Genomic DNA, 15945 nt, shown 5'->3' on the forward strand with positions numbered 1-15945 from the left:
AGTCTCTCCTTGGAGTCTGTTTTTGAAGTTTTTTTGTTGATGAATTGCAACTTTTAGGTCTGTAATCGAGTGACCAAAGAGACTTTGAAGTGTTCTCCAACTGGTTTTTGAATGTTATAATTCTTGATGTCTGATTTGTGTCCATTTATTCTTTTACATAGAGACTGTCCAATTTGACCAATGTACATGGCAGAGGCAGAGGTATTTTCCACTAAATGCATCTGATGAAGTGGGCTGTAGCTCACAAAAGCTTATGCTCAAATAAATTTGTTAGTCTCTAAGGTGCCACAAGTACTCCTTTTCTTTTTAGTAAAATAAAGGTTAGCCAATCTTTTAAAGTAATCCTCTTCTTCAAATCCATCCTCAGAATGTGTTTTCCTCAACTCCCTAGTGCTGATTCACACTTTTGAGACAGTTTAATAGAAATATGTATTTTAATGGAACCAGTGTATAAAATGCTCAAAACATTTCATGCTGTATAAACCTCCCTCCCATTCCCACCCACTTAGACTAATGTCATAGAATCATAGAATATCAGGGTTGGAAGGGACCCCAGAAGGTCATCTAGTCCAACCCCCTGCTCGAAGCAGGACCAATTCCCAGTTAAATCATCCCAGCCAGGGCTTTGTCAAGCCTGACCTTAAAAACCTCTAAGGAAGGAGATTCTACCACCTCCCTAGGTAACGCATTCCAGTGTTTCACCACCCTCTTAGTGAAAAAGTTTTTCCTAATATCCAATCTAAACCTCCCCCACTGCAACTTGAGACCATTACTCCTCGTTCTGTCATCTGCTACCATTGAGAACAGTCTAGAGCCATCCTCTTTGGAACCCCCTTTCAGGTAGTTGAAAGCAGCTATCAAATCCCCCCTCATTCTTCTCTTCTGCAGGCTAAACAATCCCAGCTCCCTCAGCCTCTCCTCATAAGTCATGTGTTCCAGTCCCCTAATCATTTTTGTTGCCCTTCGCTGGACTCTCTCCAATTTATCCACATCCTTCTTGAAGTGTGGGGCCCAAAACTGGACACAGTACTCCAGATGAGGCCTCACCAATGTCGAATAGAGGGGGACGATCACGTCCCTCGATCTGCTCGCTATGCCCCTACTTATACATCCCAAAATGCCATTGGCCTTCTTGGCAACAAGGGCACACTGCTGACTCATATCCAGCTTCTCGTCCACTGTCACCCCTAGGTCCTTTTCCGCAGAACTGCTGCCTAGCCATTCGGTCCCTAGTCTGTAGCTGTGCATTGGGTTCTTCCGTCCTAAGTGCAGGACCCTGCACTTATCCTTATTGAACCTTATCAGATTTCTTTTGGCCCAATCCTCCAATTTGTCTAGGTCCTTCTGTATCCTATCCCTCCCCTCCAGCATATCTACCACTCCTCCCAGTTTAGTATCATCCGCAAATTTGCTGAGAGTGCAATCCACACCATCCTCCAGATCATTTATGAAGATATTGAACAAAACCGGCCCCAGGACCGACCCTTGGGGCACTCCACTTGATACCGGCTGCCAACTAGACATGGAGCCATTGATCACTACCCGTTGAGCCCGACAATCTAGCCAGCTTTCTACCCACCTTATAGTGCATTCATCCAGCCCATACTTCCTTAACTTGCTGACAAGAATACTATGGGAGACCGTGTCAAAAGCTTTGCTAAAGTCAAGAAACAATACATCCACTGCTTTCCCTTCATCCACAGAACCAGTAATCTCATCATAAAAGGCGATTAGATTAGTCAGGCATGACCTTCCCTTGGTGAATCCATGCTGGCTGTTCCTGATCACTTTCCTCTCATGCAAGTGCTTCAGGATTGATTCTTTGAGGACCTGCTCCATGATTTTTCCAGGGACTGAGGTGAGGCTGACTGGCCTGTAGTTCCCAGGATCCTCCTCCTTCCCTTTTTTAAAGATTGGCACTACATTAGCCTTTTCCCAGTCATCCGGGACTTCCCCAGTTCGCCACAAGTTTCCAAAGATAATGGCCAATGGCTCTGCAATCACAGCCGCCAATTCCTTCAGCACTCTCGGATGCAACTCGTCCGGCCCCATGGACTTGTGCACGTCCAGCTTTTCTAAATAGTCCCTAACCACCTCTATCTTCACAGAGGGCTGGCCATCTCTTCCCCATTTTGTGATGCCCAGCGCAGCAGTCTGGGAGCTGACCTTGTTAGTGAAAACGGAGGCAAAAAAAGCATTGAGTACATTAGCTTTTTCCACATCCTCTGTCACTAGGTTGCCTCCCTCATTCAGTAAGGGGCCCACACATTCCTTGGCTTTCTTCTTGTTGCCAACATACCTGAAGAAACCCTTCTTGTTACTCTTGACATCTCTGGCTAGCTGCAGCTCCAGGTGCGATTTGGCCCTCCTGATATCATTCCTACATGCCCGAGCAATATTTTTATACTCTTCCCTGGTCATATGTCCAACCTTCCACTTCTTGTAAGCTTCTTTTTTATGTTTAAGATCCGCTAGGATTTCACCATTAAGCCAAGCTGGTCGCCTGCCATATTTACTATTCTTTCGACTCATCGGGATGGTTTGTCCCTGTAACCTCAACAGGGATTCCTTGAAATACAGCCAGCTCTCCTGGACTCCTTTCCCCTTCAAGTTAGTCCCCCAGGGGATCCTGGCCATCCGTTCCCTGAGGGAGTCGAAGTCTGCTTTCCTGAAGTCCAGGGTCCGTATCCTGCTGCTTACCTTTCTTCCCTGCGTCAGGATCCTGAACTCAACCAACTCATGGTCACTGCCTCCCAGATTCCCATCCACTTTTGCTTCCCCCACTAATTCTACCCGGTTTGTGAGCAGCAGGTCAAGAAAAGCGCCCCCCCTAGTTGGCTCCTCTAGCACTTGCGCCAGGAAATTGCCCCCCACGCTTTCCAAAAACTTCCTGGATTGTCTATGTACCGCTGTATTGCTCTCCCAGCAGATATCAGGAAAATTAAAGTCACCCATGAGAATCAGGGCATGCGATCTAGTAGCTTCTGTGAGCTGCCGGAAGAAAGCCTCATCTACCTCATCCCCCTGGTCCGGTGGTCTATAGCAGACCACTACACTACCACTACATCACTCTTGTTGCACACACTTCTAAACTTAATCCAGAGACACTCAGGTTTTTCTGCAGTTTCGTACCGGAGCTCTGAGCAGTCATACTGCTCCCTTACATACAGTGCTACTCCCCCACCTTTTCTGCCCTGCCTGTCCTTCCTGAACAGTTTATAACCATCCATGACAGTACTCCAGTCATGTGAGTCATGTAATCCTAACCTAGAAGCTGATCCCCAATTCCTATTGAAGTCACTGTTGGATTTTTTTTCTGTTGACTTCAGTGGGCATTGGATCATGTCGTTATCATTTAAGCTCCTCAGAGCACAACTCATGTCTTCTAGTAATAATAATCCCTCATAAGTAGTACACTTTTGCCACTCAGGTTTAAAGAGAGGCTGTCCTTAGTTTGTAGCTATCACTTTAATAAGAGTAAGAGTAAGCCATACTCTTATCACACAGGCTTCAACTGGTCATCTGGAGGGATAAGGAAGGATTTTTTCCCCTTGATGCACAATTGACCGGATGTATTTTGGGTTGTTTATTTTTTATTTTCCCCTGAAACATTGGGGATTGGCTACAGCTGGAAATAGAGCATCAAGTCAGGGCGTATTAGGGCTCTGAGGAGGTGCAGAAAATCCTCTTTCTTAGATGCTTGGGTGGTATGTCTTGCTCAGGGTCAAACTGATTACCACATTTGGAGTCAGGAAGGAATTTCCTCACAGGTCAGTTTGGCAGTGATCTTCGATGAGTTGGTGGGGGGGGGGTCACTTTCCTCTTCAGTATGCTGCATGGATTGCTTGCTAGTATAATCTGGGCATATTGTTGTACCAATAAAATAAAAACCAGCAGGATCTTATTAAAGGGAAAAAGGCAAAATACCACATTTATTGTGAATACAGAAAGAATCATAGTAAGCAGTTAGTTATAGTTATAACATTCCATTCAGTCTCAAATTTATTCTCACATTCATTCATACAAACATACACACACACACACACACACAGGTTCTGCAAGGTTGTTATCATAGTTACCAGCCTTAGAGTTGCTCATGCCAAGCCACTGGCCAGGTGGCCTGGACATGAGGAGGGAGCAGGGCCTTGTCAGATGCTCATCTGATGCTCCTGGAAGTTGGTTTGCAGAATCAGACCCCAAAGTTCTCACTTTTTAGAGTCTATTTTTATAGGAATTTCTTCCTATGCCAGTCTATGGGAATTGCTTCATCATGCTGTTGCTGAATCAATCAGCAGATAGCACATTCCTGACGGCTCCAAGATGTTATCTTGTTCTTTGGTTCTCCCATTCTTGAGGCTGTTGGGTGGATTCCAGTCTGCCCTCCGGGTGGGGTCCTCTGGTTATTTCCACTTGACACCTTCTTCAGCCGATGGACACTGGATTCTTAGGCTGGCACCTCCCTGATCATTCAGTTATTATCCACACCAAGCATCCATCCACATACATCCTCTATCTCTATTTTAATCACAATGGTTAATACAACAAAAGGGTGGGGAGTCTCTGGGTGCTGTTTCTGTTGTTAGAGTATTGCTTTGAGTCTCTCTCTCTGTGAATTGCTTTGAGAACAGACTCTGTCTTAGACTGTACTAACACAGTTAGCAGCTTGCAAGTTTCACACAGAGAGGGAGAGAAACAGTACCAAAAACCAAGAGACCTCTTAATTAGTAATACCCTGGAATTTAAACTCTGGGGAATCAAACTCATTTGTGATTTTAATACAGAACTTCTTTAATATGATCCAACAATATCTCACATAATCAATTCCCTGCCCTTGCAGGGGCCTCAGGAATTGGTGGTACCTTGGCCTTTCCTGTTCTCTGCCTGTGGCACACAATAATTTAGTTTCCTCAGGATTGAAATGTTTTAGTCTCACTAAAGTCATTGAGCTAAATATAGGGGTATCTGGGTGAAGTTCTATGCCCTGCGTTATCCAGAAGGTCAGACTAGATGATCTAATGGTCCCTTCTGGCCTTAAACACTATGAAAGCTGCAAGGAAAAGTAATTAAATGTAATAGAAGTCACTTTTGTTTTGAATTGCTGTTGAAAAAGCTGTTGAATTGCTGTTGATAAAGCCACAGGGAGAAGTACTTAAACTGAATAGAAGTTATGTTTTCTAAAAGAAGATACAGGACCCTTTACTGCAATCAGGCTTTCCTCAGTGATACAATTATAATTGTTTTTCATGGAATAGCACAAATCTCTTGTAAAAATAGGATTAGATTTGCCACCATATTGCGACTTGTGACTAATCCTCCTTAACATGGAAAATATGAAATTCTCCCACGGTTCTTACCACCTAGGAAGTGTGTGGCTTCATAGTTTCTGACATAATTTCCCCCTGACATCCCTGGGCCTCTCTTAATCAATCTGTCTTTATATCAAATTTTGAGTTGGATTTGTAGTAATATGGACATCAGTCCTTTAGGGATTTCACTGTAAACCATCAAACTCACGTTCATTGTTTAAACCTTGTGACAAAGGTGGGTTTTGTTTGTTCTGTTTTTATCTTCACTTTTCATTTGGAGCTTCATTTTCAAATGAATCCACAATGTGAAATAAAATGCTGTCCAGAACAAAAGACATTTGCCTAACTTCTGGAAACTATCCAAGACCCCTGAGTTTTACATATTTGCCTATAGAAACAGTAAATTGGCCCTAATATTGGTGTACTCACAACTTTTGAAAACTTTTTTTAACTGTAGCTTTTAGATATAAAGATATAAAATGTTCTTAATTATTGCTTTTAGGCTGGGGCCAATGTGCTGCTGCAGGATGTTAATGGAAACATTGCTCTTGATTATGCCATTGAAGGGACGGAATCCAGCTGCATCCTTCTGACATACCTGGAAGAAAATGGTAGGTCAGCTCTTATTTTGGATTTTTTACCCTTTCTTTTGGGGGGCAGAGGGAGGTACAAGAGGCCAGATCTTCAGCTGATGCAAGTCAGCACTGAAGTCAAAGGAGCTTTTTTCAGAAGGGGTGTGGGTTTGGGTGCAATCACAATAATGCTGACTATGTGTGAATATCACACAGCACCAGAATTTAGAGAGAGGGAGAGAAATTGGAAAACCAGCAGATGGTTTCCGATGGTAACCATCTCAGATCTTCTGTCCATTTATATGGAGACACCAGAATGCTAATTCAGTGCAGAGAAGCAGGCCAGGGTACTTTAGCAGATAAACCACTTAAATAAACAAACAATCTTGGCATGTCAAATCCAGGTACAATCTGAATTTACAACATTCAGCAGTAACTACTTGTAGTTGCTATGCTTCCCTTTCAAATGCGAGGAGCATAGCTTCAGGCTATTGTGATTGTCTTCTTTTACAGGCTGTAAAATATTGATCATGCACCTATTCCCAATGGAAATAATGTATATGAAATTTTATGACTTTAAAAAACTTTTAATTTTGCATTGATAGAATATTTTACATGGATTTGTATTGTTTAATGACAGATGACAGCAATCGTATATCAGGGATACTTTGTTATTCACTAGTTTAATTCCAAATGTAGGTATCAGATCTGCAGCAATATCTGTAGCAATATTTTGGCTGGAATATGTCAGTTCTGTTACACTTACATTCATTCACATTGCAGTGAGATCTAAAGCAATTTATGTATGTGACAAAGCATCCTACCAATGGACACGTGGGAGAAAAGCTGAATTAAACTGACAAGAAGATGATATCCAATGTGTGGGTATACAAATATAATCAGTGGTGTTTCCAATGGTTCAGATATCATGATATTTTCCATCATTTTGTTTTCCTGTTGCTTGGACAATTTTTTACATTTCAAGAACTTTCTTGTTGGAAAATTAGATTAATGTGTGTTTGCCAGTTGCATGAGTTGCTTGAATCCTCATTGCACTGCAATATGCAAAGAGTTGGGGCTGCAAGAACTTTGGCTAAAGTTGCATTCAGCATGCATATTATACAGCAGAATGAATTCTACTTATTATACTACCAGTTCCAATGGATCTTCATTAAAATGTTCTCTGGCCCCTGTGATACAGGAGGGCCACGGAGCAGTGGGAGAGTGGTCGAGGGAAAATATATAATCCTGAGGCTAATTAAGGTGTGATTCCCTGTAGACTAGAGGGGGTGGCTACAGGTTAATTGGAGCACCTGTAGCCAATTAAGGCCCTGTCAGGAACCTACTAAACCCCCCTGCTTCAGGCAGTCAGGAGGAGGAAGAAGAGAGGACTGGAGTTTGGAGGTGTGTTTTGAAAAAACAGAGAGCCAGAAAAACCAGGGAGACCCTGCCCCAGCAGGGGAGGGAGACTCCCTTCCCCAGTGTCCAAGGACCGAAGGTACCCCACCCAAGGGGGAAGACGGTAAGAACCCGCAGGGGTTGAGTGGGGCTGGGACTCAGAGTGAGGAGCAAACCCAGACCCCTCCCCCGCTTCCTTCCTCTACCACCTTCCTGGGGCCCCAAGAGTAGGGGCAATGGGTGGCATCTTAGCCCCCCACCAAGAAAAGCACAGGACCCACCATACTAATATTGGCTAGCTTGTCACACCCCCCAGTCAGGTTGTCTGTGTGCTATTTTGCTTATAAAAGAGAAATACATAAAATATAAATGGCAAATATTTTGGTGCTCATTTCAAAAAGATTTGCTAGATGCATTCCAATTTTTCTAGATTCAAGGACAACTTATGGAACAGTGTCTTTGTACGACAAAATGTAGAGCTGGGGCAGAGTTTATCGTAAAGACCATGGTTCTGGATGAGTGGTGGGAGGTTGTTGTAGGGAAAAAATTAAACAGTGATACATCTGGCTCTGATTGCAACTCAGTGAAATCCTGGCCCCTCTGAAATCAAAACTCCTATTGACTTCAATAGGGCTAGGACTTTTCCCAATGCAGCTGTGCCACTGTACGCTGCTAGTACAGATGCTCTAAGCCAGTGGTGGGCAACCTGCGGCCCGTCAGGGTAATCCGCTGCTCCCATTGGCCAGGAACGGCGAACCACGGCCACTGGGAGCTGAGGGTGGCCGTGCAAATGTAAACAAACTGTCTGGCGGGCCGCTGCTCTAAGCAACTTAATTACTCCAGCCCCCGCAAGCAGCGGTAGCTGTGTCGGCGGGAGAAGCTCTCCTGGCGACAGTGCTGTCCAAACTGGCGCTCAGGTTGGTGTAACTTATGTCACTCAAGGGGGTGACTTATTCACATTCCAAGAGACATAACTTACACCGACTTGAGCTGTAGTGTGTACACAGACCCAGTCTGTGATATATTCATCCCAAGGTGCACTCATTCTGCAGTTAGAGATTTTTTATTTTTAATTGTCATCTCAAACTATTTAAACAGTCCACTGGCTTTATCAAAATGACAACTGAAAAAAGAAAACATTAAAGAAAGGATATATGGTAATCTGGGAAGCATGAGTTCTACTGAATCACCGGGAATGAAAGTGATGCCAGGTTCTGCTCTTTCTGTGAAATGACAAGAGCTGTAAGAAAAGAGTGCATGATTCCGACTCCCCCACCCCTGTCATGCTCTGAACAAAAGGCTATTTTTGGAGTAACACTATTCAGGCCTAGAGAAAGTTGAGAAAAAGTAACTTCTTTAATAAAAAGCATAACTACATGAAAAAGGGAGTTGGAGTGTTCCCTAAGCTAGAGAGACCAGTTAAGATGGCTTTCAGAGAATCTCCATAGCATCTTATTGAGTGATGACAACATACAAAGAAATGACACGTGATAACAACATTATATATCAAACACTTTCAATGGCTGAACATACCTTGAGGACAGGGTACTGTTACCTGTCAACTGTTGAAGAGATGATTAACCATTTTGTGGGATTCATACATATCATACTACAACCCAGCTTCCTGAAACTGCAAATTTCACTAAATGAAAAAAAAAAAAATTGAGCAGTATAATCACAGAATATTTTCATCGTTTACACATTTATCCTAAACTTGTATGTTAAGGCCTGGTTGAGACAGCAGGATTAATGCTATCCATTTTGTGTTTTCAAAATAATTTACAGTAGGCCAAGTTGGTGCTCATCTTTCAGTCAGCAAAGCAAAACTCAGGATTTAGACCCACGTCAAAATCCTTTACCAAAGATGCATTTTTCCAATAGCCTGGGCCCAGTCACTTGTTAATAAGAATTCTGCAGTTAATTACATACATAAATTAATCTCTCTGCTGTTTTTTCTGATTAGTGCCATACATTCTCATTGAAGTATGGTCTTTTGACCTCCAGTAAGTTCACACAGCCTTCAATTTGTGATTTTGTGAATGACACAAATACAGCCTCTCCCCCGCACCACCACCACCACTAAAAGCCTTGAACTATTCTCCATTCTATCAGTGAATTCCTAAGATGTTCTCTTGATGTTCTCCATTGAATCATACCATCTGACTTTAGCATTAAAAAAAACTGGCAGTGGAATGCAGAAAATATTCTAATAACGGCCTCTAATTACATATAATTAAAGGCTCAGTTAAAAATTACACTGAATGCTACTGTCTTCCCAGTCTGATGATTCAAAGTAGTATTGGAACAATTAACTTTGCAGGTATAGAAAAAAATTGTAATTAGAGAGCTTTAAAGGTATGGTAAGCTAAGTTTTTTGTGTATTTTTATTTTTAGATCTTATCACCCGCTCAGTTCATAGCTAATCTTTAATCAGAACATAATCCATTAAAATGTTTTCTAAATACTTTATATTGGAAGAGCAGAGTTATTCAGTCCAATTATTGGACCTCTGCTGGGGAATATAATTAAAATGGCAGTCCCATAATGAGAGACAAGGCCATCAATGGAGGTAATAAAACAGTGGTGGTTATTTGCCATTGTCACAAAGTTTAAAGTCAAATAATCTAGTCTGAGCTGTATGTCATAGGCCCCTAAACACCACACAGACACTCCCTCAGTAACCAGAACTGGTCCAAAATATTACATCCTCAGGAGACTCAACTCTTATGTGCCACAGACAGAGAATAAGGCGCACCAATGTGCGAGGCCCCTGCAATAGCAGGGAATTGGTTACATGAGATATACCCTCATGGTCATAGCAAGTGAGCTGTGCCCCATGCTGCAGAGTGGAAGGTGAAACCCCCAGAAGGTCCCTGCCAATCTGACTTGGGGAAAAATTTCTTCCCAACCCGTAAAGTAGGGATTTGTAAAGAGTGTTTCCAAACTTTACACACACACACACACACACACACACTTAGTAAATATTCTTTAGCTCCAATATTTACAGTACATTTCATGAGGTTTTTCATTTTTATATTCAAGGTATTTCTAGAAGTCCCTGAAAAAAAATTTCTGAGATGGAGGGAAAAACTGAGCAAAAAGACTAAAGAATCTGAGATCTGACAGAGAAGTTTCTCTTGAATCTGTTGAAACAAACTCCCTTCTCCACTGTTCATTTTAACAACAAGGTTTACTTTGGGGAAGGCCTGAAGTGCTAAATAACATCAATCGTATTAGATGCATATTCTCCTTCCTTTTTACCTTTTAATATTCCCTGATTTGCTGAAGATACCATGATTTAAATACATTTTCTCCTCTCCAAATATTTTCAAGGTTATGAAAGTTGTTGGCTGCTTTTGATATTCATTGCCTAACATCTGGCACAATGTCACTAACATTGCACATCTCATTCCCTAGACAGGTAAAATGATTTACTACTTCTTGTGTTCCTTTGGCCATTCTAATGATAATTTTTGGGACATTGAAAGTCATATATTTTGTTTTCTCCGTGTTAATGAGCAAAACAGCTTGTTTTGCTGTATCTGCCAAAAGCTGGATCTTTTCTTCCATTAAGCAATGTGTTGAATTAACCAGGACAATGTCATCAGCAAACGTAAGGTAATCCAATTGTGATTCATAAAATTTGTCCATAAAATTCCTTGATTTTCTTCGAAGGTTACTTTCTTCACAACATCATCAATGACCAGTGCAAATTAGAGTGGGGACATAATACACCCTTGCCTTACTCCAGTGGTCACTGCAAACCAATGACTAACGCTGTCACCTTCTCTGGTTGTACATTTGTCATTATCATATAGATGCTTGATAACTATTTTTGCTGGTAGTCCACAGTATGCCACAATTTTCCAAAGACTGTCTCTGTGTATGCTTCAAAAGCATTCTGGAAATCTATAACATTTATCACAAGAAGTGCTTGTCACTCTGCACTGTGTTCTATAATATGTCTGAACAACAATATGGCCTTCACCTGGCCTCACTGGTCTAAAAACTGCTTGTTCCTTTCTTGAAGTTCTGTTTCATTCTTGATAATGTTGTATACGATTTTCCCAGGCACTGAGAGTAACGTGATTCCTCTCCACTTATTGCGGTTGATAAGGTACCATTCCTTATCAATTTTACTATAAGGCTGCTCTTTTGCTGGGTTGGGTACTTTTCTTCATTCCATATTCTATCCAAAAACACAAGGGGAGTCTGGAGATCGTTTCATCACTTGTTTTAAGCATCTCTGCAGTAATGTTATCCTCTTTAGCTGCTTTGCCATTTTTCAGTTTACTGATGGCTTTTCTACCTTCTTCCATTGTAATAACTCCTAAATCAATATCAAACTCTATTGGTAGGTCTTCATCACATATACCTAGTAGTTTGCTTGATCTTGGTCTATTTAAAACAGCCTGACAGTGCTCTGCCCATCTTTTCCTTTGTTCTCCTTCTCTACTAAGAGTTCTTCCATTTGTACTTTAATAGGGCTCCAGTACTGGTAAAGTTTCCTGTTAACTGTTTGATTCAAGGTTGTAAGGTCAAATCTTTGGTTAGCATCTTCAGCATCTTGATATTTGCTATCAGCACATACCCTTTTATCTCTTCCAGCACTTCTTTTTACCTCTCTGTCTAGAGCTTCTATCTTCTTGCCACTTGCTACTCTCTTCACATGTGTTAGCACTGATAAGTTTTGCTTTACACTTCTCTTTTCCACTGCTGCATTAGTAATCCATTTTTCCCTTTTATATTTTGTTGTTATTTGAATGGTCTTTGCGCTTTCTAGATATCACTTTCTGATGTTTTTCCACAAAGTATCAATGTCTTGGTTTTCTTATGTTCAGCCCAGGAGAACCACTGACCCTGTTCTTCATTTCAAGCTGAAAAGCACTTTTTTGTGTTTCGTTCTTCAAATTGTGCACTGTTGATGTGTGGCCTTCTTTTAACTTTCTTCTTCCCCTTTAACTTGATCTTTAGTTTAGCAATACCAAGATTATGGTAATTTCCCACACCTGTTCCTGTGTACCCATATACATCTGCCAACAAGCTGTAAAACTTTCTTGAAATACAGAAGTGATCTACGTGGTTCTTTGTAGTACCATTTGGGGGAGTTCCATGTCATGTTATGAATTTCTTTATTAGGAAATATTGTTTCATCTATCACTAGATTATTCACACCACAGATTTCTGCTAATTATTTACCATTTTGCCGCACTTGCACATAGTTTTATCCAAACTATCATTGTTACTTCCAGCCTTTGCATTACAATCACCCACATTCACTAGGATATCATGTTTTGGGACCTTACTTAACACCTCATATTACAAATCACAAAAAGCATCATTTTCATCTAGCTTTTTGTTGGTTGGTGCATAGCATTCTGTAACTCTTAATTTGAAGAATGTAGTCTGAAAGTGAGATCTAATCATTCATTCATTGACTGATTTTCACTCAGTTAGTGCCTGTTATGCTTCATTCAACAGTATTGCTTCTCTCACCATCTTCATGTCTATCATCCACGTTCCTGGAGATGATGATGGTTTTATTTGTTTCTCTAAAGTGTAGTTTGTTCAACTCTGTCCATCTACACTCATGGATTCCAAAGACATCAAGATGGTATCTGTCTGTTTCTTTAATTATCTGAGCAGGTTTAGTAGCTTTGTACATTTTTTCACATTCCAAATCCAGTTTTCATTACTGATCTCTCCTTGAACAAGGGACTTTTCAGGACATTATGCACTAATGCACAAATAGATAACAATGTAGCTCTTATTAAAACAAGTTGGAATTAAGTAGTTAAATCTCTGGTAACTGCTTTGAAAATGTAGGCATACATTCTGTGGGATATTACCCATTTTTGTGGATTTTCAGACACAAATAACAGGGCTGACATTTATTTGAAATGTTCTGCATATTCTGTTTTCCTGTACAGAAGTCACAATAAAACTCAGCTTAATTATAGCTACTGTAGTGGCATTGTAATGCCTAATGAAATTAATCACTGCTTGAAGAAAGCAATAAGCAGACTCCTCTTGCCTAAGGACATCCTCTGGATACCCTAAACATTCTTTATGTTTGGGGAGAGGTGCTTCCAGTTGTGAAAGGCTTCATTTAAGGCACAGCCCTGAACTGAGAGGTGAGGTGGTACTCTAGTGCCCAGTGGGAGCTTTGGGAAGCATTGTGCTTTAAGTGGACACAGTGCCTCCTAGAGCATAGGGAGAATGTGGATTCTGTGCCCTCCTTGAAGAAAGTTCATTATCTGCTCTCTTCTTCCATCATTGGTTAGAGTATAGTAACAAACAGGGCCATGAACTTCCCACCCTGTCTGACTATTTGGGGAAACTAGTACTTTAGAGGCCTTCACTCTGTGAAGTGCTTGTGTTTAGAAGCGACTGGAAACTGCCACTGTGCCTTGTCCCCACACAGAAATTCAGTGGAATGAGCTCCTTGTGTTCTTGTTAATTCCTGGCATGCCCACCACAGTTGCCAACTTTTATGTGGTAAATAAGCACCCTGACTTTCACAATAAGCCAAAAATCAAGCTTATCCCATTTCAAAACAAGGCCAAAACAAGCCAATCCCTAAGAACCCCAACACTCTAGGTGACTAGATCCCCCCAGCATGCACTCTAGGACTGTGGTGGGCCCGTTGTGCACCCCGACTCTCTCCCCACCCTTGCCCCTGCTTGCTGGGAGCCAATCAAAAAAAAAAAAAAAGCAACAAGCCAAACAAGCAACAAGTTACAAGCCAAAAACTAGTCAACAAGCAACTCACTAGCCAATTAAGCCAAAACAAGCCCAATTTCTGCATTTTTTCCCCACGGGTTTGGCTTTAACTTGCCCTTGTAATATATCAACAGTGCTATATTTGTTCTGCCTCATTATATCTTTTGTACAGTACATCTTAAACTTCTATCTCCTCTCACAATACTGAGAGGAAAATTGTGGCCCTTTAGGAAATTGACAAGGAGGGACTGGGGGGAAGACAGAGAGGATCATGAGCGGTGACGGAAAATCCAGGCATAATGTCATCTATCACTAGTAGTCATTAAAATATATAGCAATTATGATAAGAATGAATGCAGTATAACACGTCTTTAAGTTTTCATCCTGTTTATATAATTTTGTTGCCTTGTTAAAGTCATTTCTGCTGATCCCTTCCATCTGCTTCTCTTTTCATTCACATCATTCACAATCTGTGCATAGTGCACATCAGTTCCCCTCTGTTTCATCTGTATCAGCTGCAGTTGTTCTTTGCACATACTGAAATAACTTGATTTCTCTGCTTGTCCTCTCATTAGAGCTCTTTTAGTTTTAGTTCTGTCTTGGTAATGTGCATCAGTGGCATTGAGAATGTGGTGCATACAGGGGCATCCCTGAGATTTACAGGGCTCTGAATGAAGATCAAGATGTATGGGCCTGGTGCAGACTTCTGCAAGCAGCATCGTATATTTGTGTGTTAGGGAAGGTTTGGTAGCTAGGGAGGCTTTAGGATGACTTTGTCATCTATGAGGAGGATTGAGAATGTCATTCATCAGTGGGGGCATCATGAGGGTTTTGGTGGGGTGGGCTGGTGCACTGATTTCCTAGCCCATGAAATACAACAGGCAGGCAGCCTTCAGTTAGAGATTTTGCCCTTCTTCTCAGGAACACCTTTATGAGAACTTATGAAGAGTCTAAACAGTAAGAAATACCCAAACAGCAACTATAACCAGCAGTTTCCACATACAGACCTGTGAGCAAGGCTCCAGCTCACACTCAGATGTTTCACCCTTGCTGTCTCCTAGGCAGCCATTTATACTTCCCCTGCTTCCTCTAACAGTTCAGGTGTAATTGGTTGCAGCATTAACTCTTTAGGGTCTGGGCAAGGGAGTGCTGTTGTACCCTGTCACAAATGGCTTGGTCCACTAGTCATTGCCATGGTGGTGCGGGTTGGGTTGCCAAGTAGATCTTTCAGGAGTGAGGCATGGGGTGAATGACAGGTTAAGTCTGTGAGGTGCTCAATGTGTTCTGCACTGCAATACTGACAGAACAGATCCTCTGAAAGTATGGGGTCCTGTGTAGCCACACACAAAGGAAAACTCCTGACGTACACAGGACTACCCTTTCACTCCAGAACAGGTTTGAAGTGTCTTGGTTAGGAAGTGTGTGAAAGATTTCACTGTGACTTTGTCTCATTTTGTTTTATGAAGAGATGACTTCAGTCTTTGGGAATGCCAACATGTCCCCTTTCTTGAGCACAATCTTCATTTATAATTATGTCAACGTTTGATTTTAAAGCAAAACTTTGTGTTTCAGTGGCACATTAAAAATATCTGGTTTAAAGTTGATTGATAAAATACATTTAAAAGGGATGCTATTATTACTTACATTTCACATACAGGTTCCTTCTGTTTACTTATGCACAATGTTTTCCAGTAAAATTTGCGACAGTAAAACTCTGATATAGTGTATGATCTTTGTTTATTTTCTTCCCTTAGATTGAATTAAATATTAATACTTGGAAAGTGTTACATTTCTTACATCCTTTCATGGTATTTAGTTGCATTGTCAATTAAATGACTCAAATATGAATAGGTGAAACTAGAACTGAGTAGCAAATTATTATGCAACTTGCTGCTTCCATCTTTGACATATGGCAGACAGTGACACATTTGCTGTGTAATTTGTTT

The 15945-nt window shown here is 41.3% G+C and overlaps 1 protein-coding gene across 7 annotated transcripts in view; it reads left to right on the plus strand.

Moving 5' to 3' along the window:
* MYO16 (myosin XVI) overlaps window positions 1-15945 on the plus strand; it is a 607668-nt gene that overhangs the window by 227169 nt on the left and 364554 nt on the right. For all 7 annotated transcript variants that reach the window (XM_073349543.1, XM_073349573.1, XM_073349563.1 and 4 more), the window contains one exon: window positions 5809-5917. In XM_073349543.1, coding sequence (XP_073205644.1) covers window positions 5809-5917 — 109 coding nt within the window. The remainder of the gene's footprint in view (window positions 1-5808; window positions 5918-15945) is intronic.

This window comes from Lepidochelys kempii, chromosome 1 (genome assembly GCF_965140265.1).
Source record: "Lepidochelys kempii isolate rLepKem1 chromosome 1, rLepKem1.hap2, whole genome shotgun sequence".
NCBI classification, from domain to species: Eukaryota; Metazoa; Chordata; order Testudines; family Cheloniidae; genus Lepidochelys; species Lepidochelys kempii.